Source organism: Crotalus tigris, unplaced genomic scaffold, assembly GCF_016545835.1.
Source record: "Crotalus tigris isolate CLP2741 ecotype Arizona unplaced genomic scaffold, ASM1654583v1 scf7180000017735.2152567, whole genome shotgun sequence".
NCBI classification, from domain to species: Eukaryota; Metazoa; Chordata; class Lepidosauria; order Squamata; family Viperidae; genus Crotalus; species Crotalus tigris.
The window spans coordinates 525,395-553,195 of record NW_024096601.1 but is presented as its reverse complement, the minus strand read 5'-3'; the positions used below and the strand labels follow the sequence as shown (position 1 = coordinate 553,195).

The 27,801-nt window shown below is 45.2% G+C and overlaps 1 protein-coding gene across 8 annotated transcripts in view; it reads left to right on the top strand.

Annotated features, from left to right (window-relative positions):
* The window catches only part of BBS4 (Bardet-Biedl syndrome 4), a 40,701-nt gene that overhangs the window by 8,148 nt on the left and 4,752 nt on the right, over positions 1-27,801 (top strand). For 2 of the 8 annotated variants that reach the window (XR_005556252.1, XM_039339457.1), the window contains exons 3-15: positions 10,058-10,137; positions 11,503-11,566; positions 12,110-12,221; positions 14,184-14,274; positions 16,960-17,013; positions 19,901-20,028; positions 21,041-21,095; positions 22,282-22,350; positions 23,930-24,082; positions 25,299-25,470; positions 25,775-25,844; positions 26,896-27,034; positions 27,368-27,557. Coding sequence is in view for 7 of the 8 variants with exons in the window: in XM_039339457.1 (XP_039195391.1) it covers positions 10,058-10,137; positions 11,503-11,566; positions 12,110-12,221; positions 14,184-14,274; positions 16,960-17,013; positions 19,901-20,028; positions 21,041-21,095; positions 22,282-22,350; positions 23,930-24,082; positions 25,299-25,470; positions 25,775-25,844; positions 26,896-27,034; positions 27,368-27,557 (1,377 nt within the window). In the remaining variant the exon portion in view is untranslated. Of the gene's footprint in view, positions 1-3,328; positions 3,545-10,057; positions 10,138-11,502; positions 11,567-12,109; positions 12,222-14,183; positions 14,275-16,959; positions 17,014-19,900; positions 20,029-21,040; positions 21,096-22,281; positions 22,351-23,929; positions 24,083-25,298; positions 25,471-25,774; positions 25,845-26,895; positions 27,035-27,367; positions 27,558-27,801 lie in introns of those variants that run through there. The other 6 variants (XM_039339459.1, XM_039339460.1, XM_039339462.1 and 3 more) reach the window with 5 other exon arrangements.

The following is a 27,801-nucleotide window of genomic DNA, read 5'->3' as shown; positions in this document are numbered from 1 at the left end:
ACTTTAACTCCTTCTCAATACAAATACTAACAAATTAAGTCAAAAATAATAATATAATTAAAACTATTAATAATTATCTAAAATCTACTCAAAAGCAAGATAATACTTTTCAACTTCATATTTCTTCTGAATATAATCAATCCATCTTCTCCAAACCCTAATATATCTTTCTTGTGAATGGTCCTTCAAATAGGCGGAGATCTTCACCATATCTGCTAAATTAGACACTTTAAGTATCCATTCTTCCAAAGTAGGCAACAAATTTTTCTTCCAATATTGCCCCACCAATAATCTTGCAGGTTTTGTGGGTTAATCTTAATATGTGGTATTTTGGTTGTCATTGCTGGTACGGTTTTACAGCCATTTATCCACTGAAGTCCTTAACTTTAAAGGTCTTGCATTACTCACAGTGCTGATGTTACCTAATTGCCCTTCCAGTATATTAAAGATGATTTTTTAAAAATGAAGAATTTACTAAGTCTCCTAATTAGATGGGTTTACTGAGTGATATAATGCAGTACTGCCTGTTTTATCCCTTCATAATGTATCACCTCAGAAGAGCTGGCAGGGTCATTTATTCGTTTGAAGCTCAATAACTTGCCTTATGCACTGTTTCCAAGCAGGCAAAGAAGAACGGAGGAAAGCTCTCTTTCTGGAATTTATGAGTAATGCAAAGGCGGTTGAGTATTAAGAATAAACTTCCTCCCTTTAAAATAATTTAAATCAGATGTAGTAGGGGGAGAAAAAAAGGATCCGGCTGTTATAACGTTTTGCAGCTTAGCAGCGGCAAGAGCAAATAACTGTGGCTGAAATAGTTTACTGGAAACTGTACTGGTTGGAAGTAAACTTGGGAAATTTACCAGTCCACTCTATCTTCTGAGCATTTGTGGCCTAGAATTTAACTGGAACCAACTTCTGTAAAGCTTCGGATCACTTGTAGTCCATTTTTCCTTGCTTTAAGCCATCCTGTACTTCGACGGCCATAGTCAGCCAGTTTCCAATAAGCAATGGAGGAAGCTGGGTCTGCTTAAACACTGCGTGATTCAGTTAATTTCAGTGATTCACTGAACAATCGTGGGGGGAAAAAGATCATAAAATCGGGTGCCGCTCACTTAAGAACTCCAGAAGCTGTGAATGATCCAACGTTGGAAGTTTTTAAGAAGAGACTGGACAGCCATTTGTCTGAAATGGGATAGGGCCGTGGTGGCGAAGCTATGGCATACGTGCCACAGGTGGCACACAGAGCCCTCTCTACCCACGCCATCGCTCCAGTCCTTCAGCTGGGTTTTATAAAACCTTTTTTGCTTTAGGCCTCTGCCGCCATGTGCAAAAAAAAAAAGGTTCAATCAATCAATTTCAACTTCTCGTGGGGAAAAAAATGATCTCGCAAAGTTGGAATTGATTGATTGAACTTTTTAGTCCCACCCAGTCTGCCGTTATCACCGTAGTCACACCCACCCATTGGGCCACACCCACCTGGCACTCGACGATGCATAAGTGGGTTTTGGGTTGCAGTTTGGGCACTCGGTCTCTGAAAGGTTCACCATCACAGGTATAGGGTTTCTTGCCTGAGCAGGGGGTTGGACTAGATGACCTCTAAGGTACCTTCTGACATCATCATCATCTCCATCATCATCAGCAGCATCATCATTATTATGGATCATCGCACAGTCAGCCAGATGTTCAGACTGGATTTGGCATTTTGTCTACCTATCGAGTCCTTACCCAGGACCTGGGATAGGAGATGTGGATGTTTGATGGTATTACAGATATCGTCGCAGGATGGAAGCGGTTCCTAGTAAGGCCGCCTTTTGCAATTGACTAATAGCGAATTTGTCAATGCCAATGGTGTTCAAGTGGTGCTCCAGTTGTTTTGGGATTGCACCCAAGGCGCCTATGACTATTGGTACTACCCTTGCTTGCTTTTGCCACAGTCTTTCATCATCATCATCATCATCATCATCATTATTATTATTATTATTATTATTATTATTAACTGTCTTGGCTTAGCAAGGGAAATTCTGGTCCCAACTGTAGTTCTAAGTTGCGGACTGTCTGTAATGGCATCATTGCTACTACATGAGTGTAGTAAATCTATTGAGAAAAGCAAAGTACAGCATCTGCAACTTGCCATCTTGGCTCAGTTGCCTCTTTCCTTGCCTGCCTCTGCTAAAAAAAACGGCACTGCCGTTCTGCTGTTTATTTCCTTGCTGGTTATTTTGCGGAGAGAAAAGATGAATGTAACAGAGCAGCAGGAGAACACAGGAGAGTACCATTAGACGGTGACATTATCCATTCAGACTGCCATAAAAGTCTGTGAACAGTTTCAGAGGCAGCGAAAGAATCAGCTGGAAGGATCCTGGTTTTTAGGCAGATTCATCACAGGCTTTTTAACCATACAGAAGCAGAAGATTAAATGGCATGGCTGGTTTGAATTTTTCTCTTGTTGAAAGAGAGCAAAGTAAATTTTTTTCTGATGGAATAAGGTTGGGGTAGATGGAATTTCCTGCTGGGCCAATGCAGAGCTGATAGATGATTATTTATGAGAATGCCTTTTCCTTTGGCTGTGCTTTTTTGGTCATACGTTTCCAGAGCTGCATTTCGTAGCATTCTCCACATCCAACATGTAGCACCCCAGGAGTTTTGAAGCATGCCAGCTCTGACTTCAAAAGGCCCAACGGTGATCGGGGATTTTAACTGCTACTGCTTTTGTCTGCGAGATTGCAGCACAACAAAAAAGTTTCTGTTTTAAGACCCTCCGGACCTGAGGGGTAGAGCTTGCCTGTTTTATAACTCTACTTCAGTGGAAAGATTAAGACAGTGGCAGAATTTATTTCCGTGGAAAACAAATACTGTACGCTTCACAGACTGGATTGTATACTTGGAGGTTTAGGTTGCCACACAAGTCTTATGAAAGCTGATTAACTTTGGGAGACTTTGTAAGAATAACTGTTCAAGATAGGAAGTTTTAAATTTGTTTTAATACTACTGGAATACTCAGACCTAAAGAAGAAGAAAATCAAGGTATAATCCTACATGAAAATCCTGTTCTCCCTCCCACACACATTCTGTTTTGAAACTGTTTAAATGCTTTGTATGCTCTGTGTTCTGCCAGAGTAAAAGGGCTTTATCATTGCTTTTATTGGCTTTGGTTTAATGAGTTGTGTGAGCTAAGCCCTCGTCAGATTGAAGTGATTCCTCTAGCAAATGGGATAGCACTTAACTGTAAGACCGCTGCACAGTTCGGTTTCAGCCATTTTGATACCTGCAAATGCTGCTGTCAGTGTAGCTACAGCTAGCTCTCAGCTTATGCCACAACTGGGACCAGGATTTGCACCGCTAAGCGAGGCGGTTGTTCCACGAATGGCATCTGATCTTACGACCTGTTTTTGCCCCAGCTGCTAAACAAAGGACTGCAGTTGTTAATTGAAACATGCGGTCGTTAAGTGAACCCAGCTTCCCCCAAACTGGCTGGGAAGATTGCAAATGACGATCGCCTGATCCCGGGACACGGCAATCAGCGTCAATTCATGATGGCTGCCAGGTGCCCAAATTTTGATCAAATGATTATGGGGATGCTGTGAGGGTTGTAAGTCTGAGGATAACCTTTTTTTACATGCCGTTGTAAATTCCAACAGTTGTTAAACAAATGGGTGTAAGTTTGAGGTGACAAATATCAGGTGACAAATTATTTCTAATACTAGCAGAAGTCTCCACATGGTATAACGCTGTCTTTCACACATCTGGAAAGAAAAAAAGAAACCTTGCCATACTGCTTGTTTTCCACTAGGGGGAGATGCAGAGTCAAACAATATCTTCCTTTTCTTTGTTTGCTTAAATGGTCTTTTTTTTTTTGCCATTTCAATCACACTCTTGCTTTTCTGGTGTACGGGGACTGTTAATACAGGATAGCGAGATAAATTACAGCTTTGTTGCAAGCCTCAGAATTGTTTATGACGGGTTTTATTAAACCCAGTTGACTGTAAATAACGGTAAGCCGTACAGGTTTATTGTTTGATTTAGGGTTGATTCCAGTGGCTGTTTGGAAAAAAAAGTGAGCAAAGAGAACATTAAGCACTGAGACAATCACAGTGGTTTGGGAATTCTGGGATTTCAAAGCTACCTGCTCCGTGTGTATGGCAAGAAATATGCCTCTATCCTTCAGATACTGTATCTGGATTATGTACCGTGTGATGCCATTAAGACCCCTCTGGTTAGAGAATTGATTATGCATCTCTGATTAACCTCGCCCTTAAGTAAAGGGAACCACATATAAATCAGCCTGACCAACTGGAACTTGGAAGAAGTGTTGGACTGCAACACCGATCCCTGATCTTTACCAGCATTCTCTTTGGCTGGCAAACTTTTAAAGCAGCCAGATATAATATTGGGTACCTTTAGTGATTTCTCCATGTTCTCTTGTTTTAAAAGAATTATAATTTTAACAGAAAAACAGAGTTGGAAGGGACCTTGGAGGTCTTCTAGTCCAACCCCCTGCTCACGCAGGAAACCCTATACCATTCCAGACAAATGTTTGTCCAATCTCTTCTTAAAAACCTCCAGTGATGGAGCATCCACAAATTCTGGAGGCAAGTCGTTCCACTGGTTAATTGTTCTAACTGTCAGGAAATTCCTCCTTAGTTCCAGATTGCTTCTCTCTCTTTTTAGTTTCCATCCCTTGCTTCTTGTCCTGCCTTCAGGTGCTTTGGAAAATAGGTTGACACCCCCCACACACACATACTTCTTTATGGCAGTCCCTCAGATATTGGAACATCACTATCTAGTCCTTCTTTTCATTAAACTAGACATATCAATTCCTGCAACCGTTCTTCTTACGTTTTATCCTCCAGTCCCCTAGTATTTATTGCTCTGCTCTGCACTCTGCACACTTTCTAGAGTCTCAACATTTTATATCATGGCAACCAGAACTGAATTCAATATTCCAGTAATTTTAAAATAATGGTCTGCAAAGAAAATGGGAAAAGACAGATATACATGTTCTAATTCTCTCTTGTTCCTTGCTGAGGGCAATCAAAAGCACCTGGCTGTCAGTGTAAGACCAATTCCCATAAATGTCAGGTGGTTGAATGTGTGCCAGGATCCTTCCCTTGCATCTCTGTTGCTGTCATCTCTCTCCTTGTTCATGCAGTTTACTTGGCTTTGAAAGGTGAAGCATAAGTCTCCCCTAACCTAGAAAATTTTCAAATGCGGGCACAAAATGGAAACGTTCATGTTTTTTATTTCCTCACATTTTTAGCGCAACAAAGCAAAGCTAAAAGGAAAGAAACAGCAACAGTTGGCTTTGTCTGAAACCAGGAAAGCAAACATTCCATATTTGGAGCTGCGGAGGCTGGGGTTGCCAAGATTTTGTGCTTTAAAGAGATTTATTGATTCATTTGCTGGACCGTCTGCAGGATAGAAATGGGGCTGAGGAAGAAAGATGCAGCGAAGGATATTTTTACAAATGTGTTTCACAGGAAGAGTTTGATGGTGTTAAGGCCTTGTAAATTCAGCTGGAGCCAACCTGAAGCAGAGTTAGAACAGTTGGAGGAATATTGCTAGATCCCCTGCTCTGAGAGATACTGACTGTTCAGGCATATTTGCCTAGAACAGTGGTTCTCAACCTTTTTAATGCTGTGAACCCCCAACTGGTCATAAGTCGAGGACTACTCAACCGGTCGTAAGTCGAGGACTACTCAACTGGTGCAGCACCGTTTGCAGAATGGGACTTTTGGTGGGCTCAGCAGGGCAGAGACAGCCTGGACAATTCCTATTGGCTTTTGAAAGCCGATAGAATTAGACTCTATTCAAGAGAATCTATTCTATTGGCTTTCAAAAGCCAATAGAATAAAGGGGAGTAGCACAGTTCGTTTAGGGACCGCCCCAAGTGACAAGGGCATTGGAAAATGGGACTCGTGACCGTTTTTCGCACTGGCGACCTTTGCAGCATCCCCCAGGATCAGGTGATCAGAATCCAGATGGCTTGGCAACTGGTTCCTGTGTAGGACGGTTGCAGTCTCCCCGGGGGCCACGGGTTCCCCCCTTTGGCGATCTTCTGACAAGCAAAGGTCAATTCGTCCTAGAAGCACGAAGCCGAAAGCCTGAAGATGACGAATGAGACTTCGTCGAAACGTCGCCAAGACACTTCCAATTTGACGCGGGAGAAAAGCCGAATAACCAAAGACCTACATACAAACACCCGCGAAAACCTCAGAATACACACACACACACACACACACACACACACACACACACGTACAGAAGGGGGGGTTGTCCTTCCTGCCACCTTGAAAATAAATTGGTCGGATTGCGTATGCGAGTCCAACATATTGCAAACGCTCTAGAGGTCTACTTGCAGCGATTAGCATTCACCGTAGCACTCAAGCAACCTATTTCAGATGGTTTATTCTCCCACCTACCCAGCCACCCCGGTTTTTATTTTATTTTATTTTATTTAAAAACAAACCAGGAAAGGCGAATGGGAGACCTAGCTAAGGCAGCCTGAAGCCCCATCTGAGTCGGTGCCATTTGGAAGGAGGCCTTTCTCGATGTGAATTAAGAATGACAGGTAGCCCTCCACTCACAGCCACAGTTGAGCCGCGCGCCCCCCAAAAGCGAGACGTTTGTTAAGTGAGTTTGCCCCACTTTACGACCGTTCATGGCACGGTCATTAAAAACTGAATCACTGCCGTTGATAAGTTACTGACCCGGTTTGTGAAGTGAATCTGGCTTCCCCATTGACCTTTGCTCGTCAGAAGATCGCCAAAGGGGGGAACCCGTGGCCCCCGGAGACACTGCAACCGTCCTACACAGGAACCAGTTGCCAAGCCATCTGGATTCTGATCATCTGATCTTGGGGTGCTGCAAAGGTCGCCAGTGCAAGGGACTCGGTCACGAGTCCAGTTTTCCAATGCCCTTGTCACTTGGGGCGGTCCCTAAACGAACTGTTGAAAGTCGAGGACAACCTGTCCTCAATTCAGAATACAGAATAGCAAAGTTGGAAGAGAAATAATAATAATAATAATAATAGTAGTAGTAGTAGTAGTAGTAGTAGTAGTAGTAGTAGTAGTAGTAAAGTTGGAAGGGACCTTGGAGGTCCTCTAGTCCAACCCCCTGCTCAGGCAGGAAACCCTACACCATTTCAGACAAATGGCTGTCCAGTCTCTTCTTAAAAACTTCCAGTGTTGGAGCATTCACCACTTCTGGAGGCAAGGAGTTCCACTGATTAATTGTTCTATCTGTCAGGAAGTTTGTCCTCAGTTCTAGGTTGCTTCTCTCCTTGATTAGTTTCCATCCGTGCTTTGGGGAATAGCTTGGCTCCCTCTTCTTTGGAGGTCTTCTAGTCCAACCCCCTGCTCAAGCAGAAGACTCTATCCCATTCCTGACCGATGGCTGTCCAACCCACAATGACAGGAGAAATTTCTCCTTAGCTCTAGTTTTTAATCTCTCCTGGATAATTTTCCACTCGTTACTTCTCGTCCTGCCCTCCCTGGGCTTTGGAGAATAGCTCGGACCCCCCCCCCTTCTCTGCAAAGCTTTTTGCATTGTGAACTGCCTGCCCTAGACGTTCCTCTCCGTCACCTCTGCATTTGCTGTCTCAGCAGCTTCCCCCCCCCAGTTTTCTGCTGAGCTCCTTTATCATCATATCCACTTACATTTTTTTTCCTCCCTATTAGTTGCTATGGTTACCTTGGCTTTCCCCCATCTCAGCTGCAAGGATGGGTTTGGCGCACTTCAAGCCATGTTGGTGGGATGCGAATGGCGGCATCTTAAAAACCTCCAAGCCAACAACCGAGGTGGTTGAGAACAGCCATACTGGATCGGGATTAGTAGCTGGGGGCTCCCTCCTATTGATCGTATTGTGAGCCAGAGCTGCTAGAGAGCTTAACATTGATCTCTTCTGCCCCCCCCCCCCAAACACCCCCGCAGTAAGAGGAAAAGATTTGACATGCTATCTCAGCCTCACCGCCCTTCTAGCAATAACCAGCCTGATGCTCCACAGAATTCAGAAAAAAGGAGTGAAATTTACTCCGGTTCGGGGCCCACTTTAAAGTATGAGCGATTATCTCTAAAAGGCTTTGTGGGGGTTTTTTGAACAACTTTTTCCAAGCCAGCGGCTGTAATCTTTAAAAAAAAAAAAAGTGTGAAGCAGCAGGACCAGAATAAGAACTAAATTCGGGTTAGCCTGTGTGTCATTAAAATAAGAAGAAATCAGTCTGCAAGGATTTTGTAAATGGCAAAAATCACACAATGGCAGCCCAAGGGTGTAATGTCATTTCCCCATTTCTTCCAGGAAAATAGGCATGCCCCAGCTGGTTTTGGAAGGGCAGTGGGGGGTTGGCAGATGGGAAACACCCCCCCCCCAGCCTTAGACCTTGGCATAAAGGATCATGTATTCCTACAGATTCAGCTCGTCCAAGAACTCAGTGGGAGTGGCCCATTTAAAGGGATTTTTTTTTTTTTTAGTGTGACAGTGTTCAGTTTATGGAACCTCTTTTCTGCCATTGACCTGAAATGTTGATGAGACTAGACAGTTACTTGTCTGAGATGGTATAGATCAGTGGTACTCAACCTGTGGGTCGGGACCCCATTTGGGGTCGCACGACCATTTCACAGGGGTTGCCAAACAACGCAGTCTGCCATTTTTTCCCCCCTTTTCCTTAGCTGTGCTACTCCCTCTCTTGAATAGAGTCTAATTCTATTGGCTTTCAAAAGCCAATAGGAATTGTCCAGGCTGTCTCTGCCCTGCTGAGCCCGCCAAAAGCCCCATTCTGCAAACGGTGCTGCACTAGTTGAGTAGTCCTCAACTTACGACCGGTTGGGGGTCGTGGCATTAAAAAGGTTGAGAACCACTGGTATAGATTCTCCTGCTTAAGCAGGGGCTGGACTAGAAGACCTCCAAGGTCCCTTCCAGCTCTAGTCTAGTCTAGTCTAGTCTAGTTTATTCTTCTTAGTCTTCTATTCTATTCTATTCTATTCTATTCTAGTTTCTTCTTGGTCTTCTAGTCTAGTCTAGTTTATTCTTCTTAGTCTTCTATTCTATTCTATTCTACTATTCTAGTTTATTTTTCTTAGTCTTCTAGTCTAGTCTAGTTTATTCTTCTTAGTCTTCTATTCTATTCTATTCTATTCTAGTTTATTCTATTCTATCTATTCTATTCTACTATTCTAGTTTATTCTTCTTAGTCTTCTATTCTCTTCTAGTCTAGTCTAGTCTAGTCTGTTTGTTGGTTGGTTGGATAAAAGAGATCATTTCTTTGACTACAGGTGGTCCTCCTTACCAACACCATTGAGCACCAAATTTATGTTGCTAAGCAAGACATTTGTTCAGTGAGTCGTGCCCCATTTTACAACCTTTCTTGCCACGGTCGTTAAGTGAACCATCACAGTTAAGTTAGTGACACGGTCACTAAGCGAATCCAGCTTCCCCTATTGACTTTGCTTGTCAGAAGGTCGCAAGACGGGATCCCATGATCCCGGGATGCGGCAGCCGTCATAAATACGAGTCAGTTGCCCAGTCCCCAAATGCCGACCAAGTGACCCTGGGGAGGCTGCAACGGTCGTAAGTGTGAAAAACGGTCACGAGTTCCTTTTTTTCAGTGCCACTGTCACTCTGAACGGTCACTAAACAAACTTGTTGTGGGCCGAGGACTTGCCTGTATTACCTTTGTTTTTGACGTGAGGTTGTTTTCGGTGAGGTACGAACGGCTTTGAAGAACTCCAAAAGGAGATGGGAACGCAAGTTCATTTGGCAGGAATAGCGGCTACCAAGATTCCGTGACCTCTTCAGCTTCTCCTGCAGTGGTCTTTCAAAAATCTCCCCCACTGCACAGCATGGCCTCTGTCTCCTGCTGGTGCCTCCTGCTCTGTTTTTGGCAAGAAAAGCAGATTTTTGCTTTATGTGGCCCTGGTGGGAGGCTTGAGTCAGTGGCGTATTTAAATCTCCACCTTGCCAGGTTTAAGATCTCTGACTGGGGAATTCTGAGAGTTCCAATCAAGTTGTGTCAGGGTTGAGAAGCACTGCTCTAAATATTTGTTCTGCCCTCCTATTTTGCAGGGCCCGACCTTCCCATTCTGGAGAAGAGGAACTGGCTGATCCACTTGTACTACGTCCACAAAGATTACGATGCATGTAAGGTAGGAACGAGGTTGGCAAAGTCATTAAATCCCCTGGGCCAGCCCTGCCTTAGGCACGGGCGGGAGACTTTGAGCCAGTCACTCTTCCTCAGCCCTAGAAAGAAAGAAAGGGCCAAAAATATCCCTTGCAAAAATGTTGCCAACAAGGCTGCAGAAATTTGTCTGGGCACTCGTAAGACTGAGTGCAGCACCAGCCGCAGGCGAACAGATCAGGCCTTGAACAACCGTGTCAACAAGAGAAGAGGAAAAAACCAGGTCTTTGTTCCCAGCGTGGCGTTCAGTTCCGTTTTCCGTGACTCTCCAAACCACGGTTTGGCTTCCCTCCTGCAGAACCCATTTTTCCCCTCCCCCCCATCCAAGAATCCTAATTAGTGTGACCAGTTGTGGTTAGCGCCAACCAGGATTGCCACCCAGTGTATGTTCCGAAGTTGATTGGGGCCGTCTTTGGGATAACTCTATAAATTGCGGATCATGCTGTACAGTGGAAAAAAAATAAGTCTTCCCTGGCCGGCAGTTTGTCAGCGATATCGGCATCAAGTTGCCAAGTGTTTTGTGGCAGTGTGAAACCTGTCAGGGAAGAGGAGAAGAAATATGTGACACATAAGTTGTGTTCGCTCAGGCGGCCTTTTTCCTGATGAAGGGCTGTTTTTACTTACAACACTCGCATGCCAAAACAATTAGACACCACTCTGCTGAACACTTAATTCCCACGGCTCAGTCTCATTTCTCGTCTTTTCTCATCTTCTCGTCTTGCCTACTATCTTCTCCCATTGGTTTCTTATGATTTATCAATGGTTGTTTGTAACTTATGATTAATGATTGTAATTATGATTTATGACCTACGACCTATGATTTGCTTTTTATATGTATACTGTGAGCTTAATGCACCAGAGACAATTTCCTTGTGTGTCCGATCACACTTATAAAGAATTCTGTTCTGTTTTGTTCTGTTCTGTTCTGCTCTGCTCTGCTCTGCCCTGCCCTATTCTACCCTATCCTGTTGAATCACTTGTTACCATTCATCTCACATCCTCAGGCACAGCTGGGTCTGTCTGCTCTGATTTAACAAGCTCAAAGTTCCAGATGGTCTTTGGTTTGATCAAAAATGTAAGGCAACATTGTTCTAATAGAAAACACAATGATAATAAAAACATGCACATCCTGTGCCCTGCCTAGCACCATCTCTTATTCTTAGGACACCCATTTTAAGTTTTGGTGCCAACCTTCCCCAAAGACCGAACTTTCCTAACTCAGCGTTAAGTTGCTGTTGTAAAAGGACCAGTCAGTTGGAGAGCTGATGACATTTCTGCCTCTTCTCCAATTTAAAAATGCCCATTACTTAATCTCTCTTCCTTTGCGGTTCAGATTGCTATCAAAGAGCAACTGCAGGAAACCCAAGGAATGTGTGAATACGCCGTTTATGTTCAAGGTAAGCGAAAATGACTCTGTGATTAAACAGACTTCCAGCTGCATTTATGTGTTTTGTAAGAACACACAGCCACCTCTGTGGGGATCGTCAAAGCTTACAGTGCTTGACTAATCCAGCACATCCTGTTTTATAGAACAACTTGGGAGCAGGATATTTGCACCATTGCTGGTTGTTTGGCGAAGGGTAGACATGAAATTCAAAACTCAAAAAATTAATTTACCTGGAGTGACTTAGAGAATCTGGATCACGTCTCCATGCAGCCGAGGGGCAATCTATATGTCACTCATCAGGTTATTTGCTGCAACTCCAGTGTGTTTTTAAAATGAAAAATAGTTCTGGGAAGGCCAATTTTGAATAGAAGTCTAACCAAGAGCAGGACAACTAATCTCCTTGCTCACTCATGTACATATCTGAAACATTTTTAGGCTGTCCTTTAAGGCAGAACCGTTCCGTAAAGCATTAGGAGAAATTAAAATATTCATCTTAAAATAGGAACATGGAATCCTCCTGATTAATCCGCTGTTATGGCAATGTTACTTCTAGCTTTGATCTTTCGCTTGGAAGGAAAAATTCACGAATCTCTGGAGCTTTTCCAGACTTGTGCTATTCTCAGGCCTCGATGTGCAGACAACCTCAAGCAGGTGGCCCGTTCCCTGTAAGTATCATTTTATTCTTCCTATCTAAGACAAGAGTTTCCCAACATTTTGGGGTTGGTGGCCTGGAGCAGGAGGAGGGGAAGGAAGAAGGGAGGGTTTTGTGGGAGGGGTAAACACACGCCCATGCTCACGCATACGCACAAACACCCATTGCTTGTGTGCATGGGGCCATGAGCACTCGCACGAGTGGATCTGCAAACATCTGCCACAGTTGTGGTGAAGCTCACGCAAGTGGGGCTGCGCGCTTGTGCACACACGCGTGCACTGCCCTCCCCACTCACGTGGCCCAGTGGCTAATAGCCCAAGGCTATTAGATCAGGATTGGGGACCCCTGATCTAAGGTGTCTCATGGAGTGAGATGGACGTCTGAAGGTGGTGTCCATGTCATTTGCATCCATACGTGCGTAATCCAGCTTCCCGGCATGTATTTTACTTGACTGCGTGCTTCAGAACATAGCTGGATCAGAGCAATGATTCAGGGATCCACTGATTCAGGGATGCAATGATCCTGATGCTTCAAGGAAGCGCACGAGCTGGGCCAGAAGACAGTCATTCATTCTGTTATTGCCCTTCTCCAAAATAATAATAATAATAATAATAATAATAATAATAATAATAATAATAGTAGTAGTAGTAGTAGTAGTAGTAGTAGTAGTAGTAGTAGTAATAATAAACAGCAACAGACAGTAAGTGCCGCCTATGCAAAGAAGCTGAAGAAACAGTGGACCACTTGGTAAGCTGTTGCAAGAAGATTGCACAAACTGATTACAAGCAGCGGCATGACAGAGTAGCAACAATGGTGCATTGGAAGATCTGCAAAAAATATCATTTGCCTGTAAGCAAAAACTGGTGGGATCATAAAATAGAGAAAGTCATAGAAAATGATAAAATTAAACTGCTCTGGGTCTTCAGAATTCAAACAGACAAGCACCTGCAACATAACCCCCCAGACTTAACAATTGTCGATAAGACAGACAAAAAAGTCTGGATAGTGGACGTGGCAGTGCCTGGAGATAGCAGAATAGAAGAGAAAGAACTGGAGAAGATAACAAAATACAAAGACCTACAAATAAAAATAGAAAGACTGTGGCAAAAGCAAGCAAGGGTAGTACCAATAGTAATAGGCTCCTTAGGTGCAATCCCAAAACACTGGAGCACCACTTGAACACCATTGGCATTGACAAATTCGCTATTAGTCAATTGCAAAAGGCGGCCTTACTAGGAACTGCTTCCATCCTACGACGATATCTGTAATACCATCAAACATCCACATCTGCCTATCCCAGGTCCTGGGTAAGGATTCGATAGGTAGACAAAAATGCCAAATCCAGTCTGAACATCTGGCTGACTGTGCGATGATCCATAATAATAATAATAATAATAATAATAATAATATCTGTTGGCATATTATCCTGAGCAATATGTTTTTCTCCCACCTCAGAGGAGTTTACAGGTAGTCCTTGACTTATGGCCCCAATTGAGCCCAGAGTTTGTGTTGCTAAGTGAGACAGTTGTGAGGTGAGTTTTGCCCCATTTTATGACATTTCCTGCAGTTAGTAACCCGGTTGTTAAATGAATCTGGCTTCCTCATTGACTTTGCTTGTCAGAAGGTCGCAAAAGGAATCCCGTGAATCCCACCCCAGGATACTGGAGCTGTCATCCATAGGAGTCAGTTTGCCAAGTGTCTGAATGGACCACGGGGGATACCGTCCATGTGAAAAACAGTCCTAAGTCCATATTTTTTCAGTGCCGTTGTAACTGAACAATCACTAAATGAACGGTTGTAAGTCAAGGACTACTTATACAATCCCTCTCTGGCTCTAAAGATGATAATCCTTTAGGCAGCTCTTGCCTGCTCTGTTCTGTCTGAGAAGACAAGTGCTTTCCTTAAAAGCTCCCTTGATCCCACGACCGACAAACCCTTTCCTCTCCAGTAAACAAGCTGAGAAAAAATAAGAAAGGGGGGAAATGTGTTGCAGGTTCCTTCTGGGCAAGCACAAAGCAGCTATTGAAGTCTACAACGATGCGGCTCAACACAACGAGAAGGACTGGGTACGTGTGAGGCTCTGCTCCTTGTTTCTAAATAGGATTGTCAGGATTGGATGTGGACAAATCAGTCAAGGACCACAGGCCAGATTTACACGTTTGTTTGTTTTTTTCCCTTCTTTATACAAGCAGCAGCCACTTCTTAAAAGCACGACTCGGGGGGAGAAACAGCTAAGATGAAACTGGTGCACAGTAATGTAGCTAGCGAGACAAAATGCGGCTCCAGTACCCTGTTTCTGCCTATACAGGTAGTCCTCGGCTTACGACAGTTCGTTTAGTGACCGTTCAAAGTTACAGCGAGACTGAAAAAAGTGACTTAGGGCCATTTTTCACACGGCCATTACAGCGTCCCCGTGGTCACGCAATCAGAATTCAGGCACTTGGCAACTGCTTCATATTTATGACGGTCGCAGTGGCCCGGAATCATGCCATCTCCTTTTGCATCCTTCTGACCATGTTGTAAAGTTGGGTAAAAGTCATTTAACAGAGGTCTTGCTTCACAACATACATTTTGGGCTCAATCGTGGTCGTAAGTGGAGGACTCCCTGTATAAGTGTACAGCTTGGCTTAATATGGGATGAACACGTCAGCAAGGAGAGGCTGTCCTTTAGTAAGGATTCAGGCTGGGTTCGAGCCCTATGACGTAAGGCAGTGATGGCGAACTTTTTAGAGACCGAGTGTCCAAACTGCAACCCAAAACCCACTTATGCATCGTTGAGTGCCGGGTGGGCGTGGCCCATTGGGTGGGCGTGGCCCAGTGGGTGGGCGTGGCTGCGGTGGTAACGGCAGACTGGGTGGGACTAAAAAGTTCAATCAATCAATTCCAACTTTGCAAGATCTTTTTTTTTTCCCGCGAGAAGTTGAAATTGACTGATTGATTGAACCTTTTTTTGGGGGGTACATGGCGGTGGAGGCCTAAAGAGAAAAGGTTTTATAAAACCCAGCTGAAGGCCTAGGACTGGGGCGATGGCGCGCGTGCCCACAGAGAGGGCTCTGAGTGCCGCCTCTGGCACTCGTGCCCTAGAAGGTCTGTGATGGGATCTCCAGCCATCTGCAGAGGAAGAACAAACTAGAGAAGAAGCGAAGCGGGGTTGTCTCTGATTGAGACACACAACAAGGCTCCCATCTTCCAGTGTTTCCCCATCTGGAAGAAATAATTCTCTTCAGTGGATAGACCCATATCCTCTTAGCATGCATTCTTTCGTCGTGGTGGATAATTTCTGGACTCAAATGTTGGCCAGTTGTGCCATTCATAGTGTTTCGGCAGCAATATTTTTTAATAATGACTTTATTACGGTCATAGACCAGCAATAGACACCACTTTTTACAATACCGTACTTTCTGCCATATAAGACGACTTTTGCAAGCGTTAAAATCGGCGCCGAAGTCGGGGGTCGTCTTATACGCCGAGTCATCTTATATGCCGGAAATAACGGTAGTTTCCGGCGTATAAGATGACTTTCTAGGCATGTGACTCGGCGCCGAAATCGGGGGTCGTCTTATATGCTGGGTCGCCTTATACGCCGGAATATACGGTATATTAAGAAAAAAATAAAAATAAAAATAGTATTGACATTAATAGTAAATAATAACATCCCTGTTAAGAAAATACATGTTCTCAAAATGTTATGGTCACTCCCTAGTTCAGCGGTTCTCAACCTATGGGTCGTGACCCCATTTGGGGTCGAATGACCATTTTATGGGGGTTGCCAAACAACGCGATCCGCCATTTTTCCCCCTCAGGGGGTGGTGTTGCGCATGCGCGCCGCGCATGGGGGCGGTGCCGCACTTGCGCGCCGCGTCCGTGTCACCGGGGGTCGCCGTATAAAAAGGTTGAGAACCGCTGCCCTAGTTTATGTGAGTGGATAGCCGATTAGTGTGTGAGTAAATGTAATATTCCAAAAATTATTAGAGATAATCTCCAAAAAATTGGCCCAAGTTGACGGCTATAAATCTGTAGCCAATTTTTTTCTTGTGGACATGGCTACAACACAGTATTTTGCCACTGCATGCGTTGGCAGGTTGAAATAATATAGTTGTACGCTAAACAGATCCACCTGTTTGTTGCATGATATTGCTATTCAACCAAAATTTTATTTTCTGCATCCATACAGTACATTCAGATTTAACTGTCCAAATCAGTGTTCCTCAATCTTAGCCGCTGTTAAGATGGGTGGACCAGCTTCCAGAATTCCTGATCGGCTGGGGCATTCTGGGAATTGAAGTCCCCCACATCTGAGGTTGAGTAACACTGGTCTAGATTATGATTGGAACTGACCAGAATCTGGGGTGCTTTGTTCCTAGTTCAACCTTCCAGCCACTGCACCGTGTAGGCTGATAGTCGAAGAATGGCGAAAGTTTTACTAAGTTGCCCTTTTCATTTTATTTATATTTTGGTAACCTTTCCCAACCTCCTGCCCTTCCGATACATTGGATTTTAACCCCCAGCACTCTCATCTAGGATGGCCTTCAAGAGAGCCAAGCAGCAGGTTGGGAAAAGCTATCTTAATATCTTTGTCATTAGCTGAAATTGCATCATTCCTGGGTTTTTTTCAGATTATTTGCAAGGTGTGTCCTTGCTTGAATTTTGTGGTCAATCACGCGCTTGACATCAGCGTTTTGCAATACGCAATGAGAAATGGTTTCCGTTTTCTTGAGCGCTTTATAAACTTCCCTTCTTTTTGTACCTAGGAAATCTTTCATAACTTGGGCGTCTGCTACATGCAGCTGAAATATTTCAACAAGGTAAAAACCGGCCGTGCAGCTATATTATATGCCAGGCAATCCATATAGGTCAGTTATGGCGAACCTTTTAGAGACCGAGTGCCCAAAAACTGGCCCCACTTCCGCTCCACCCCCTGCCCTGCCCCGCCCCAGCGTTGGACCACGCTCGGGGGTGACTCTCCTCCAGGGGGGCTGCTGGTGAGGAGGGGGTCATGGGCGGAGGTGAGGCTGGGGCAACGGCACGTGTGCCCACAGAGAGGGCTCCGAGTGCCGCCTCCGGCACGCGTGCCATAGGTTCACCACCACTGATGTTCTGCCCAGACGGAACTCGTGGCTCTGATTCCAATCTAAACAGTCAGATAACTCGATAGAAATGAATTAAAACAAATATTTATTGTCCAAGAATTCTAAGCAGAGACTTACTATGCTGTAGATCAGTGGTTCTCAACCTTTCTAATGCCGCGACCCCATAATACAGTTCCCCATGCTGTGGTGACCCCCAACCACTTATACCTCACCGGGTGCCAGGGGCGTGGCCAAAGAAAAGGGGGAAAAATGGCATACAGCCTTGTTTGGCGACCCCCGTGAAATGGTCGTTCGACCCCAAATGGGGTCCCGACCCACAGGTTGAGAACCACTGCTGTAGATGCATCTGGTTTTCCGTATTTGTTCATTCCTATAGGTAATTTAATATTGAATTTTCCCCTCTTCTTCTGTTGAGAGCCACATGTTGGCGAACACACCTGGCTGGATGAACAAAGGCTTGTGTCCAGGAAGTCTCTCAATGACCCTTTTTGACTCCTCCCGCTGACCCATCAACATACCCAGCATTTAACCCAATAACTGCCAGATATTCTGACATACTAACACATGCTCCCTAGTTAGAGTTACGTAGGTCTATGCTAAGTCCAGAACAACTGATATAGGTCAAGGTCTCAGCTTTCCAGAAATCCTCCAAGATTCAAAGCTGATTCTTGATCCTGATGAGAAAGCCAGACTTAATATCTTAATATCATTACTTAATATCTTCAAGCTGCCTTATGAAAAAGAATCTCCAAGTTAGACTGATGCGATCTTGAAGCTTCAGCTAGCCCTCTTAAGTCCCCAACTGGTTCCTGTATCTTTCCAATCCAGATATTTAGGTGTTATGATGCTCCCTTGCCTCTTCCAGTAAGGTTGCATTCCCTGAACCAGAACCTGTTTTGTTTTGTTCTAGTTGCTAAGACCAAGCCAATATTTTATTAAGGGAGAATTCTTGGCCGGCTTCTCTCCAGCCATGAAAACAGTGCTCCTTCTCTTCTCTCTCCTTTGCACGTTGGCGATTGATGTTTGCCTTTAAAAGGGAAGCTTGCTAGTGTATTTTGCTGTTAGGTTGAGGAGTTCCTTCTGTCCCTCTTAGGCTAACTTATACCAGCCTATAAAATATAATGAAGTCTACAGAGTGTTGTGCTATTTATACCTTTTAGTAACAAATGTGCTGTGCTACATAAAGTCATCCTTTTTTTAAAAAAAAATAATAATGATAAGCCTTTTTCTTTCTCCAATCTCCTCTCCCCTTTTTTAAATGTGCCTGGGGGAGAAATATCAAAACCTGCAACCTTTTCCTTCCATCCCACCAGCTGGGTCTGGGGGAGAAGAAAGCGAGGCCTCCCCATCAATGCCTTTTGATGGGGAGGGTTTTAGCAGGAAGAAACCGCCTGGTCTCCACGCAAACTTCAATCCTGAAGTTTCTGCTGGCATCAGCACTTTTGGGCAGGGTGACCTATAAAACCCTCCTGGGATCTTTCACTCTCTTTACATTTCCTCAAACTCATTGCAACTCTAGCCTCAGCCCAAAGCTCACCCCCCCCCCGCAGCTCCGTTCTTGGCATCTGTCGTGTAATGAATTAGAATAATAACCTAATAACAGAAGGGACCTTGGAGGTCTTCTAGTCTAACCCCCTGCTCAAGCAGGAAACCATCTGTCATTTCAGACAAATGGTTGCGTCAGAATCCAATTATATTTCATCTCTAGTTATCGACTATGGGAAACCCCATTTCTGCCCTCTCTGGATTCTGTCATACGACGAAGGGGAAGGGGGGTGAGCAAAGGGGTTTTATGGCCCTCACTTTCTTTGGTACAACTTCAAAAGGGACTGAATGTGGATACCACCAAAAGGACTAACCATAACAAAAGGGCCCATCACCTTTCATGTAACGCTGGGGATTGTCGCTGGAAGGACGGTGGGGTGGGGTGGGGGCTGCTTGGGACCACTTAAAACCTTGGATAGGAGGACTTGGGCCCCAGGTCCTGTCTAGAACACCTGCAACCATCTTCTCTTAATAAAGATGCCTGTTGGAAGAAATATTCCAAGAGTTCTGTCTTCTTAAGAGGCAAAGTGGGGTGGGTTTTTTCTTTTCTTTAAAAAACCTCCAGTGTTGAAGCACTTGCAATTTCTGGAGGCAAGTTGTTTCACTAATTATTTGTTCCTCACTGTCGGGAAATGTCTCCTTAGTTCCAAGTTGCTTCTCTCCCTGATTAGTTTCCATCCATTGCTTCTTGTCCTGCCTTCAGGCGCTTTGGAGAATAGCTTGACCCCCTCCCTCTTCTTTGTGGCAGGCCCTCAGATATTGGAACACTGCTATCATGTCACCCCTAATTAGTTTTACAGGAGGGCTGGGGGTGTAAAGCACTAAAGGTTTGGAAGTAGCACCATATAGGACGGATAAACCTGAGCAAAGGGTTGGACTAGAAGATTTATTTGATATATTTTGTGTCATTCCCCCCACCGCGCCTGCAGCAGTTGCTTGACATTGTTGGGGAGGGATAGATCTGTTTCAGCTCAAGCCATCCCAGAATAAGAGGAGTGTTTAGACCAGTTCAGGGTGATCGTGACAAGACCGAGCCTATTCTCTCGCTTGCGTTCAGGCCAAAGATCAACTGAACAACGCCTTGCAGCTCAATCGACATGACCTGACCTACATGACGCTGGGGAGGATTCATCTGATGGAGGGGGAAAGAGATGCAGCCATTGAAATCTATAAAAAGGCAGTGGAGTAAGCGATTTTCTTCATTTCTTCTCTTTAGGGGTGGAGGGAGAGGCAGGAAAGATGGCGTTCCATCAGAGGGTCAAGCTCATCTTAAAATCTAAGCTCAATTATATGTCAGTGATGGCGAACCTTTTAGAGACCAAGTGCCCAAACTGCAATCCAAAACCCACTTATTTATCGCCGGGTGCCAGGTGGGTGTGGCCTACTGGGTGGGAGTGGCTGTGGTGGTCATGGCAGATTGGGTGGGTTGGCCCAGGTGGGCGTGGTCACCTCATTGTCGCTCGTCAGACGGACGCCTGTGGGGGATGGACAGGGTTGGGGGAGATCCAGGGGGTTTCTGGCAGGTGGGGCGGTAGGCAGGAGGCTCGTCCTGCGGGGTGAGGCACAACAGGGCAGGGGTGCCATTGACATGGGGCAAGGCAAGGGCCAGGGTGGCTGCTGTCTGGCACCATCGGCCCCCCCACACAGAGGCCAGTGAGCGCATGGAAGCCGACGGTGTCCATCAGCAGCCACAGCCTACCAGCCCCTCAACTGGTGCACTCTGGGGCTCTGCAGCCTGCCCCCAGCAGTTCAAAGAAGCCGCCTCTGAGCTGGATGGCCGGCCGACAGCTGAGAAGGCGATGCAGTGGGTCGTGCCCGGGAAAAGGAGAGCGTGCGAGGCCAGGAGGGACAGGATGGGGGGGAGGGAAACCAGCTGTGCTGGGATGCATCCGGCCACATGGGACCTCGGGTGGCTGGTTGAAGAGGGACGGTTGCCATCTCCGGGGCATGGCACACGTGCCCACAGAGAGGGATCTGAGTGCCGCCTCTGGCATGTAGGTTCGCCACCACTGGTATATGTAGACCAGGGGTCCTCAAACGTGGCCACTTTAAGACTTGTGGACATCAACTCCCTGGTATTTGGGGCCACCTGTTACGAAGCTTCTTCCTTCCCCTGCAGACGAATGAATGCTTGGATTTAACGATGGCAACAGATGCTTTAAAACCCCATAATCTCTATTTCTGTGTTTTTTTTCAGATTCTCCCCTGAAAACACAGAGCTCCTCACCATTCTGGGCTTGCTTTACCTCGAGGTAGGAAAAGTTGGTCATTAAATCATCGGGTACCTCTATTCAGGTAGTCCTCGGCTTACGACCACCGTTGAGCCCCACATTTCTGCTGTTTAAGCAAGACAGTTGCTAAGTGAGCTTTGCCCCATTTGACAACCTTCCTGGGCAAGGTTATTAAGTGAATCCCTACCATTAAGTTAGTTATAAGATTGTTCAGCAAATCCAGCTTCCCCATTATCTTTGTCGCGAAAAGGGGATTTACATGACCCCAGGATGCTGCAGCCTCCATAAATAATGTGCCAATTGCCAAACGTCTGAATTTTGATCACGTGACCTTGGGGATGCTACAGTGGCCGTAAGTGTGAAAAACAGTTATAAGTCTCTTTTTTTCAATGCTGTTGTAACTTGGAGCAGTCATTCAATGAACTGTTGTAAGTCTGGGACCACCTGCAGTTGGTAGTAGATGTTTTGCCCTTCTTTGCATTGAAAGTAAATCTCCACTGTTTTGCTCCCTCCACCCCACACCTATGTCAACGCTGCTAACATCTGGATGTTTTTGCTTTGACAACACTTAGAGAGGCAACCATTTTCTTCTTATGTTTTATTTTTAGAGTTAGGACCTCAGTGTTTCTCAACCTTGACCATTTTAAGGCATGTGGACTTCAACTCCCAGAATTCCACAGCCAGCATTGCTGGCTGTGGAATTCTGGGAGTTGAAGTCCACATGCCTTAAAATGGTCAAGGTTGAGAAACACTGAGTTAGGTGATGCTGGAGGGCAGGATTGTGCATGAGAGTTTAGATAGACATGATAATACTGGACTTGGTGTGAGAACCAAGGTTAATGAAATAAGAGATGATAAGAATTGCCAGGCTGGAGGACTGGAGGGAGAGCCTTCATTTCAAGCTAATTGGGGAATGTGATTTATGACTGTTAATTGGAGGACCGGAATTGTGCTTTGAGACTATGGGCTCTGGGGAGGGTAATCCAGTTTTTGGCTTCGACTGTGTTAGTGCCGATGCTATGCTTCTCTAATAAAGGTTCTTTAAGGTAAATAATGCCTCAAAGTTCTTTGAAGGGTTTCATCTGTCAGAACCATGACACCTAATTTGTAGACTGAAGACTCTCCCTCTTTCCCATTAGACCCGCAGGGACAGTAGAATAATCCTTAGTGATAAAGATGCCAAGTTACCTGCTTTCTCTTTTCTTAGCTTGAGATTTATCAGAAAGCCTTTGAATACCTTGGAAATGCACTCACATTTGATCCCTGCAACTATAAGGTGAGTTGGGGAATTAGGAAGACAGGCTTAAGTTAGGAGTGTTTTCCCACACTGCCCACCGCCGTTCCGTGTCAGTGAACTTCTTGGAGGTATAGGCGCACGGTTGTACATACCTTGATCATTATGTTGCAATAAAATTGTCCCAACGGCGACATTGCTGGCGTCGGCCTGAACAACGAATGGCCGACCCGGGTCAGGATGCACTAGTACGGGTTCTTGTGCAAATAGTCTTTTTGTATAAAGTTGACGCTGAATGCAGCCAGGAATCGTTTAAGGTGGAAGTAAAAGAGAGATGAAAATATGCAGATTGCTCAGCAAGATAGAATTAAGATATATGGTATCCCCTTGTTTGTTTAATATATTTATGATTAAATGCATAAATGCGATGGTGTTGGAGGTTAGGAAATGAATAACTGCAAGTTATACGTCAATGACAAGCCAATTAATTTATTCTTGCTAGGCTGATTATAAAAATTGGAAAGCAGAGAAATACCAACGTGGGCAAAGGATGGTAAACACGTTCCAAGTGTTGAATGTTTTTTTTGAAATCAGCAGAAAAGGCCAGTGTAGGAAATGGCTTTCCGTCCCTTTTGTTACATGGAAATCAGAGTTGGATACAGCAAGACTGGGATAGTTAAGGGTAGGCAGCAAAACGAGAGTCTGGGTCCAGAAAGAACGGGTGGTAAATGCCAAAGGGAATAAATGGTATGAAAGAATTATATTGGGGGGGGGGTTGGATCGAAAGAAGGAACGAATGTGGTTGGAATCTCAAAACAGATAAACAAAAGGAAAAGTGAGTGGTTCCCACGAAACCTGGGGGTGAATTGAATTGAGATCCTCAGTGTATTAAGTAGGGCATCATCCCAGCAAAAGCAAACATAATTGGTAGGGAGAGGCATAGTAAACGGAGTTGGTCTAAACTAAATTTAGCGAATTCCTTTTATTTTGCTTACCTCGTGCCTAGATTTCCCTGGCTCCCTGTTTCTTATTGCTTCCCTGCATTTTGTATAACGTTGCTTGCCCCTGCATGCATGTAAATAAAGACCTTTATACAACAAGTATAACGGAAGATTGCGAACCGCCCTTTCTCGTCTCCCCGCTTCCAGACGGCAAGAATTCCGTTATTTCTGGTTTGTAGTATCTTCTCACCATTTTGGGCCACAGGTTTACCCTCGGATGCATTCTGGAAACCTTAAGACAAGACCTCTCCATTCGGGCCCTCTGAAACTTTTTTTTAATTTTACTTTAATTTTTATTTGACATATTGTCTACTCATCTGCACAGTTCTTGGTTTCCAGAACCTCTTCTAGCTTCCCCGTCTGATCAACCAATCTCAACTTGATAGCACCCTATCTAAGCATCAAATAGTGCCAACCTTACTCAATTTCTGAGCCCAGACAAAGTTGCCTTGATGCTCCTATCTTTCTGTTTATAGCTATAGAGAAAAAAAAAGAAGTTATAGAGAAAAGTCAGAGGTAGAACAGCGGCACGATGGAGTTTGCAGCGTATTTACTTATTCTCTATGCACGAAACCTTTTCTTCCGTGGCCGTCTTCACGTGGGCTTCTTGTCTTTTAAAGGCCATTTTGGCAGCTGGCAGTATGATGCAAACCCATGGGGACTTTGACATGGCTCTCAGCAAGTACCGGACTGTGGCTTGTACCGTTCCTGAGAGCCCTCTGCTCTGGAACAACATCGGCATGTGCTTTTTTGGCAAAAAGAAATACGTGGCGGTAAGTCTGTTGCCTTCCTGTTACTTGTCCCCCCCCCGTACGTTTCGATAGGAGGAAGAACAGAAATTCTCTCCCTCTGTTTCCCGTCGAGTCTTTCTCCTCCTCCGTGGCAGAGAGGTACGTATGAGTAGTCCTTGACTTAACGATCACAATTGGGACCAGAATTTCACTGTTCAGGGAGTCGTGCTCGATTTTACAATATTTTTGCCATAGCAATAGCACTTGGACTTATATGCCGCTGCGCAGTGCTTTACAGCCCTCTCTAAGCGGTTTACAGAGTCAGCCTATTTGCCCCCAACAATCTGGGTCCTTGTTTTATTGGCCTCAGAAGGACCTGCACTGACCTGCATTCTAACTACTGCGCCACCACGCCACGATAGTTACACGAATCCCTGCAGTTGATAAGTGAATCCAGTCCCCACCCCCGTTGACTTTGACTTGTCAAAAGCTGGCTGGGAAGGTTGCAAATGGCCATTCCTTAACCCACCCCCACCCCCTAGGATGCTGCGGCTGTCATAAATGCATGCCCCTGAATTTTGATCTGTGTGACTGTGTGGATACTGTGACAATACTAGGCGCAAGCGCTGGTCACACGTCCCTTTTTTCAATGCTCTTTGTCATTTTGAACCGTCGCTAAAGGAACGGTTGTACGATGTGTTTCTCCAGCTGCTGGGCTCCTTGGTTGCAAGAAAGAGACGGAGGCCTGTTCCTCACTGTTTTTACTCTTGTCTGTTTCCTGGTATATTTGCTTTCCTTTCAAGGCCTTGGGCTGGGGGAAAGGGGGTGGGGGGCAGCACGTACACAGGGAGAGGGAAGGCGGGTGGATCTGGCTCGCGCCCCAACATTTGGAGAAAATAAGAAACAGCAAGGAGGGGACCCCTGCTGTGTCTCCCTTTCCCCGTGCCTTCTGCCTCTGGCATTCTCGCCAGAGGCTTTGTGAAGACTTGATCAGGCGCCAGATTACAGTGTTTCTCAACCTTGACAATTTTAAGGCGTGTGGACTTCAACTCTCTTGAATAGAGTCTAATTCTATTGGCTTTCCAAAGCCAATAGGAATTGTCCAGGCTGTCTCTGCCCTGCTGAGCCCGCCAAAAGTCCCCTTCTGCAAACGGTGCTGCACCAGTTGAGTAGTCCTCAACTTACGACCGGTTGGGGGTCGCGGCATTAAAAAGGTTGAGAACCACTGCCCTAGTGACAAAATAATGTTCTTCCGCAGGCTATCAGCTGCCTGAAACGGGCAAACTACCTTGCACCCTTTGATTGGAAGATCCTGTACAATCTTGGGCTGGTCCATCTGACAATGCACCAGTATGCTTCTGCCTTCCACTTCATCAGCGCAGCTGTCCATCTCCAGCCAAAGTTGGCAGAACTTTACATGTTGTTAGCAGGTATCAATACTACCCCTGCCCTCCACGCCTCCTTACTTATGATTCCTAGCATCCAGAAACATCTGCTTTGCTACAATAGCTAGTATACATTGATGTAGTATTTTAGACATACAGTCCTCATTCATGATCTCGAACCTTCCTAAAACAATTACGTTAAGATAATTTCACCTTAAGAGTGAGACCTTCATTCTTTTAAAATGAAAATGTCATGGGTTCAAGGGTAAAATTTAAATTCAGTGTTCCCTCCCCCCATTAGGAAGATAAACCCTTCTGTTTTTTTTTTTTCTTCCTTTCCTTACTTTAGTTGCCCTGACAAATCTTGAAGATCTTGAAAATGCAAGGCTAGCCTATCAGAAAGCTTCATCCCTGGACACGTATGTATTCTCTACTGACTTAATTTTAGGCTTCCTCTGAACTCAGTGAAAAGGGATGGGTTATAGAGCAGGGGTGTCATCCTTGGCAACTTCTAAGGCCTGTGGACCTTCAAAATCACAGTCTTCCAATATTTGAGAGGCTGCCACAAAAGAAGAGGGGGTCAATCTCTTCTCCAAAGCACCAGAAGGATAAGAAGCAATGGGTGGAAACCTCTCAAGGAGAGAAGCAAGCTAGAACTAAGGAGAAATTTCCTAGCAGTGAGAACAATTAACCAGTGGAACAACCTGCCTTAAGAAATGGTGGGTGCTCCATCACTGGAGGTTTTTATGAAGAGACTGGACAGCCACTTGTCTGGAGTGGTATAGGGCAGTGGTGGCGAACCTATGGCACGGGTGCCAGAGGCAGCACTCAGAGCCCTCTCTGTGGGCATGTGTGCCGTTGCCCCAGTCCTAGGCTTTCAGCTGGGTTTTATAAAACCTTTTCGCTTTAGGCCTCTGCCACTGTGTGCAAAAAAAAAAAAAAAGCTTCAATCAATCAATCAATTTCAACTTCTCACAGGAAAAAAAACGATCTTGTAAAGTTGGAATTGATTGATTGAACTTTTTAGTCCCACCCAGTCTGCTGTTACCACCGCAGCCACGCCCACCCAATGGGCCACACCCAGCCAATGGGCCACACCCACCCGGCACTCGACGATGCGTAAGTGGGTTTTGGGTTGCAGTTTGGGCACTCGGCCTCTAAAAGGTTCGCCACCACTGGTGTAGGGTCTCCTGCTTGAGCAGGGGGTTGGACTAGAAGACCTCTAAGGTCTCTTCCAATACAGTTATTCTATTCTTCTCTCTCTTCCTTATCCTTAGTCTGATCCACTGCCTCGACCCAGGTCATAAAAATCAAGCCTCTGTAATCCTTTCTGTATGAGAGAATTTGGTGGCTACAATGCAATTAGGCACATTTGTCATTTTCTGGCCAAATTGCTTTGCCATTTACTGGCCAAATACCATGTTTGGTATTTCAAGCTTAAGATTACACCGGGTTTCTTCTGCTTTGCAGATGCAACCCACTCATCAGTCTGAATTACGCAATCCTGCTATACAACCAAGGAGACAAGACGGGGGCTGTTGCTCAGTACTATGAGATGCAAAGAAAGGTCCAGGCCTTAAAAGAGAGCACCCTGGATTTTGACCCCGAGGTAGGTTGGTTGAAAACTACTAATGGGAACTTCCATAGCAGGGGAGCAGAGTGGTTGACTTCCTCAGAGGTGTTCTGTTAGAGAAGATACCTCTGTTACTGCAAGTATATTCAAGTCAGAGGATTCAATTTGCGTCCTTTTCAAAGATTAAAATTGCTCCTGGCAACCGAAGACAAATGGAGCCTTTTTTTCTGAATAGCTACATAAGCATCGCTCGAGATTCTCTTATTTCATTCAGTGCAGGCAAAAATGGGGGCAGGACTCGGGTAAAACCTGCTGCAGGATTGGACCAGGCATTCAGTTTTCCTTCTTCTTTTACTCTTGCGTGGTCAGATGGTGGACATCGCCCAGAGACTGGGCACTTCCTTACAGCTTGGAGAGGTGGCCATCTGGGCTAAACCTGGGAAAGACTCGAAACCGAAGCTGCGAGGCGCCACGCCCAGCGCACAGCCATTGGGTTCCAATCAGGCTCTGGGACAGGCAATGTCTTCTGCAGCTGGGTATGCAAAGACAATGAGCCGAGGTAGGTCTTCTGGTGCTGCTTGGCTTCAGCAGAATCCATCCTTGCCTTCTCGGTTCTTCTCAAGAACTCCTAGACCCGGGAGCTGCTCAGTAAAGCAGGGGTCTTCACACGTGGCCCTTTTATGACTTGTGGACTTCAACTCCCAGAGTTCCTCAGCCAGCTTGCCCGGCTGAGGAATTCTGGGAGTTGAAGTCCACAAATCATAAAAGGGCCACGTTTGAAGACCCCTGCAGTAAAAGTTGGT